This window comes from Aplysia californica, unplaced genomic scaffold (assembly GCF_000002075.1).
Source record: "Aplysia californica isolate F4 #8 unplaced genomic scaffold, AplCal3.0 scaffold00277, whole genome shotgun sequence".
Classification (NCBI taxonomy): Eukaryota; Metazoa; Mollusca; class Gastropoda; order Aplysiida; family Aplysiidae; genus Aplysia; species Aplysia californica.
In genome coordinates, this window is record NW_004797547.1 from 578,338 (window position 1) to 584,742 (window position 6,405).

A 6,405-nucleotide genomic window follows, 5' to 3' on the forward strand; every position below is an offset into this window, starting at 1 on the left:
GGGGGGGGCTACATCAGAAGGCTATCTCGCTTATTAGTTGACCAAATTTTACAACATTTCACACATATAACAAGCATAGTAAGGAGTCTTAATATCCGCAATCAAATTTGAGGAAAAAAGTTTCTTTTCCATAGATAGGGCGGCCATATTGAATTTGTTGACATGTCTTACGTGATGAATACCGCACTTATTGTTTTTATGGAAACTGGTTGCTTTTTTGCATGCGTGTGAGCAAACAATAGATCTAAATATTTGTCTATTAAATTTTTCCTAAACGAAGAAAAAAAAATGATGAATTTTTCCCTGAGAAAGTATTTAAGTTTGAAAAAAAGACCGTGAAAATCCACACTTTAAACACCACCAACAAAAATGTATTCTATATATATAAAATTCAACATACAAACTTTTAGTATTACATTTTTTCTTCATTACTTGAAAATTTCATGAAGATTGCATAAAAAATGGCGGAGATATTTTTTTAAAAGTATATATAGAAAAATCGCGTTTTGAGAAAGCGGGCGATACAGAAAAGTAAAATATTGACTTTATGAGGGAATGGTGACGACAGACATACCCAGTATGGGAAGAAAAATGCTTTCGGGGGTTCTTATGCAATAAAATAGTTGTAGGGGAGGCTGAGGAAGTTAAAATGCCTACAACTCAAAATCCATAATTTTGAGTTAATTGGGACTTTAGGGGTGTACCCCCCCCCCCCCTTAATCTAGCCTTAATTGTAACAATTACGGATTACGTTAAGATAGATTGATACAAACTGCTGTACAAAGTATAAAGAGATATTTGAGGATAAGTTGCGCCGCGAATTTTTGACCGCACTACATGTATGTTGTTTAGAAACCATTTGTTTCGAGGAAAGTAAGAACTCGTTTTGCGCATGGACTATATTTGTTAGATTTTAGACATAATTCATCTCTCAGTGAGGAATAGAGGCGAAGAAACTGATATGGTTTGGGCGGCCCGGCTGGAATGAACAACACCACATTCGTGAGAGTCAATTGATGGATTCATTTTAGAGGACTACATCGCAGAAATGCTTCCCTTCTTTTCGTAATGGCGTCATTGAGGTAGACCTCTTCATACATGACAAAACATCTTCTCATAGGGCAAACACCACTAGGCATTTTCTTGAAAAACAAAGTCATAGCAACGATAGAGTTGTCACCAGTAAATAGCCCCGATATGAATTCTACTGTTATTAAAGCCCCATGAAAAAGCAGCTGAAGAAAGGCTACTTTGCCTCTGATTCAGACGCTCCATTTGCAACTCTGTGTGATATTGGTGTAAGATGACAGATAATTATGTCCAAGAGTTAAAACATGTTTGTGCTTTACACAAAACCAATGGTTCCTAAACAAAATAACAATGAGCACATTTAATGTTAAGCCCACGTTTTGCGGTGTTTATGGCAGTTCTGTTTTCCGATCAGATCAATACGAACACGACCACCTGCAGGATCCAAAACGATACTGCTATCTCGTTGTTGGTTTCTTCGGTCAGCTTGCGACAACTGCAGTCGATGCTGGCGGTGACTGTGGTGACGTGTAGTTGAAACAACTCTCCAACTTGGACGTTAACAATGACCGATAGCTACAAATCTCCGTCTCACTATTCTGTCATTCAGCAGTCGCTCAGTTGCTCATGCTGTACTTCTGGAAGTTCCCGGTGGTGTCGACGCACTGTGAACAGGTACTGGACCGCAGTTGTCGCCTCTGGTGTGCTGAGTCTGGTTTGATATGCAAAAGTATTACTTACTTAATCTATAGGCTACCTTCAGGTACACAAGGCAGAGAGCAGTTGACGCCACATTTGCCTGTCCCTGAAAACTTTTTCCAAACCCGGCATATCCAGGCCTTGGGATTTTGCCTCATCCCTTATTGTGCCTCTGTAACTTCCAACGTTGGTGTGACTCTTTTTCTTTTTCCAGTTGGTCTCCAGCACAATCGTGTCTTCAGCATTCTCAAAATATATCCCAGATATCTCAATCTTCTCCTTTTAGGTTGCGTTGAGCTTCAATTCGAGCTTCCCAACACTTCATTATGTATTTTTTCCGAAAACATTTTGTTTGGAAACAATCGGTGGTGATCGTGGCGAGGACACGATTCTACAGAGGATGTGTGGTGGCTAACGTGAACACCCAGGCCTCTGACACTTCATGTTTGCAGATTCACCGGCTTGCACTCGTCCAATAGCATTTTTAATATTTTTGTCGAAGTTCTTGGCGTCTTGAAGTGTCAAATGTATCAAATTTTAACATTCTGAGGCGCAGAATTTATATCTTTAGCCTGCATGACTGAGTAAACACCATTCATCGTTCACAATATGCGGCATGTTAGTGCAAGACAGTACTCTTAAAATAAATTTTGATACTGTCTGCTGCTCTGGCGACCAATAAACACAATGCATTCTTTATAACGGGCCAATCAAGCAGCCTCAGACTTATTAACAAGCATAAATTTACACTACTCAACAGTGATATAATTAAAACATTTGTTTATGATTTTAATACTGTAAATTTTTCGCGTTGCTTTAGCCGATTTGTGATACAATATACATGGTATAATGTTTAATAGTAAATAAACTAACCATTGACACTGGGCAGTTCCCTGTCCTTATACAGCTCCGAGAGAAAGAGACTGTTGATAAGTGTAGACTTTCCAAGACCAGACTCACCTGAGGAATCAAGAGTCAAAATCATGTCAAGAATCAAGTTAAGTAAAAATGCGTCATCTAAAGTGAGATGTTTTTACTCCCCCGTAGATACACTCTAGAGGCCGCCCTAACCCTGTCTGTCAGGGCTAACCCGGCAGTGATATTTACAATATCTTACAGAAAGACCGAGATACTCGATAAAACTTATCCCCACTAGAGAATCGAACTCGGATCTCCTGCAACCTAAATTAACGTCCATCTCCGATAGGACAAGGCCTCCACAATTTCGGAAAACAGTCTGGAGTTCAAGGCCGTCCAGGGAAGGATTCGTACAGAATTTCCGCAAAGGGTTGAGGCTATACAATCAGCTACTGTTTTCTCTGTCTCTGCGAAGGAGTTATTTGGCTTTAAGATGTGTTTGAGTGTGTCTCTTTTGATACCTTTTAATTTATTTTATCATCTTCCAGACTTTGTGCATTGGTGAGTTGTTTGTCTTAGAGACATAATTGCGAAAAGACGTTGGTTTTTTTGGCCGTTCTGATTATTCCGCGTGTTTGGGCTCGTGCAATTTTGAAATTTATGAGGTCTTCGTTTGCTTTAGAGTTTACAAACTTCCTGAGAGCTGATATTTTGGCCGCAACAGCTTTTTGGCAGTCTTCAGTGAACCAACATTTATTTTCGGGGTTTGGTAGATAATATTGGTACGAGTCTTTGTAAAATTTCTAGAAAGATTTTATGAAATTGATCAAACGTTTGTTTTTGAGATGGATTGAATCTCTGGGGGCGTTCCATGTAAAACTGATTCCAGTCCTATTTTTAAAGATTAAAACGGTCTAAGACAGGAGCTCGGTGTGGAATGTCTGGATTTAGGTTGATGGGGAGGTGGTCCGATCCATGTGGGTAGTCCAAGACCGATCGCTGAAAGTCTGGAAGTAGATCTGGATCGCATAGGGTTAAATCTATGGATGAAAAGTTTAAGTTATTTTAATTTTGAAATGTTGGAGTATTGTTGTTAAAAATACTAATATTGGTTTTTGTTAAGAAACTTTCTATGATTCAACCTTTAGTATCAGTTGGATCATTTCCCCAAAGAGAGCTATGGTCATTAAAGTCGGCTGACACGATGAAAGGTTGTGGGAGCTGTTCTCTGAGGTTTATTAGTTCTCTTAAAGATAGATGATAATTTGGAGGGACGTATATTGAACAGATAGTTATATGCCGGTGTAGGGTGACTCTGACTGCGACTGCCTGAAATGTTGTGTTTATGAGTATTTGTCTGAGAAGTGTTTGGTTATTTATTAAAATGGAGTTGCCCCCCAGAGGCGATTTGGTTGTCGGTGTATACTTGGTTGTAAGTTTGATAGTTTTTTAATGTGAATGTGGGTGTTGGCAATTTAGTTTCTTGTAGACAGATAACATTTGGGGTCTGTGAAGCCAAAAGATGAGTGAGTTCTGCCTGGTTTGCACGCAAACCGCGAATGTTCCACTGAAGAACTGTCATTTTTGTTTATTTTGAGGGTACTGGTTCAAAACATTTCTTTTCGGTCGTAGGTGACCGTTGTCTCAGTTTTGTTATGCTGCAGTCACGGTGGACCGCAGCTTGTTTTGAAGGGGAGTGTGAAGGGGGAGGAGGACCGGAGTCCCGGACGCGGGTAGAGAAGGGGGAGTGGGTGCGGGGAGCGGGTGGAGGGACTCTGTCGGATGAAGGGCGATGGGATGGCGGTTGATGTGGGCGAGATGAGGAATAAGGAGGTGGAAGCGATGAGGGTGTAGGAAGTGATGATGGGTGTGAAGATCATGATGGTGAGAATGTTGGGGGTGAAGATGATGGGGGTGATGATGATGATGGGTGTGAGGATTTAGAGGATGGCTGAGATGGTGGAGACGAAGAAGGGGTGGGGGGGGGGATGGTAGATGGGAAGTGGGAGAGGTAAGAGGGGAGGAAGAGGACTCCATGTCCTCCTCCGTCTCCAGACTGGGTATCGTTCCTTGTCGCAGGTATTCTACTTCTGTCTATTGGTTTGAAAGGACCTTTCGGGTTGTGTTCACTGACCCTGGGACCGTCTTCAGGACTCGGAATAAGTTTTTGTATTCCTCGGGGTGGATTCTATTTGATACAACGTTGCTCTTGTCGAGCGAACGTTCCGCCATACTGAGCCTTATGTGTCAGGATGGCCTTCTCCTCACACCACTTCGGACACTCAATCGAAGAAGAAGAGTGACACCCTGACGACAATATTATTTAGAGACCAGGGATCTGCGGAGCAGGTCTCCCCACAGTGTCCTACATTTCTGCAGCGAGGACACGCTGCACCACTACGACAGCGCGGCTGTTTGTGTCCATCCGAAGCGCTGACAGTTGAAACAGCGCATCGGTTTCGGATTGTACAGTTTTACCTCTAGATCTAGCTTTAAGTAGGCAATGTCTATTTTTGTAGGTGGTGTGGGTGTGTTAAAAGGAAGGATCCACGTGTTGGTATAGATTTCTTTGCCATCTCGCCGCACTCTGATGCGACGAGCATGGACAGTTTCATCGACCCTCTGGACTATCTCTTCTTCTGTACAGCCACTGAGTTCTCGGCTTTTGATGACACCCTTGGATGTGTTCAGACTTCTCTGTGCGGTTGAACACATATGGGGATGGCACCAAACGAGGTGCAGGCCAACAGTGCAAGAGCTAACTTGTACCAGGAGGTCCGTGGATCCTAGTTTTTCATGTACTTGAGTTTCATGATTGAGAATGTTTTAGTGTTTTGTGAATTTCTAAAACATTTAGTGATGTCAGGTCCTGTATCTCATCTTTCGGGAAGATCACCAGAAATGGTGACCACCCCCAAGGACGTTTGCTTCGGCATGTCCCAAATGCTGACAGGGTCAGCATCGTCGCCCGAAGAAGGAAGAAAGACGACAGAAGACAGACGATACTCCAAAGCAAATGTCGCCCATGCGCGCACCTGAGCGTAGATGTTCATGAGTGATATTTCGCCATTTGAGGGGTCGCACCTCCAGCTGGCGGAGCAGTGGGTTTATTTATTCGTCCTCAATCTTGAATTTCTGCCCCGATGGTATCCGTCAAGAAGCTCGCCAACAGAACAACACAGAACAGCTTAATTTTGTATTTTGAGACTTTTGTTGTTGTTGAGGGTTTTACGGCGCTCGCAACTGCATAATAAGGTCATATGAGCGCCAATTTCTTTGAGACTGATAAAGATTTTAATATATAGTATTCATTTTGAGAGGGGGGGGGGAGGGGACTCTATAAAAACATAGGTGTGTTATGTCACATCGACACAAGTTAGATCACCAATCAATCAGGAGGTTCGCTTCAATCCTCTCTGTTAGAACCAATCGAGCTGAGAGGGATGTAGTATCATTGCAAAAGGACGGGTATACTTGTTAAAATTTCACTTCACTCAGAAATCAAGCAGGTCTTGAAAATGTTAGACCAAGCGAGGAAGAGTCGTGGGAAATTTAGATGCAGCTAAGGATCATCGGTGGGAATTATTTAATTTGTGATATCTTACATAGAGATTTGTATGAGGATTATTAGAGACACTTATCTGTGGGTGGCGAATGAAAGAGAAGGATGCAAAACCATAACAGCCAATTCCTGCTCCAAACAAGGCACTTGATGATATGATGATGTTACAAATTGTTTCACAATCAGATATCCTTCGTAATCCGGAAAGCACTCAACAAGACACACAAACACATACACAATACACACACACACACACA

At 42.0% G+C, this 6,405-nt stretch overlaps 1 protein-coding gene across 1 annotated transcript in view; it reads right to left on the bottom strand.

Annotated features, from left to right (window-relative positions):
* The window catches only part of LOC101850729 (septin-2), a gene marked incomplete at its 5' end in the record, with an annotated part of 21,881 nt that extends 19,193 nt beyond the window's left edge, over positions 1–2,688 (bottom strand). Inside the window, 1 exon segment of the mRNA XM_005101289.3 lies at positions 2,602–2,688. Coding sequence (XP_005101346.2) covers positions 2,602–2,688 — 87 coding nt within the window.
* Between the last annotated feature and the right edge of the window lie 3,717 nt (positions 2,689–6,405).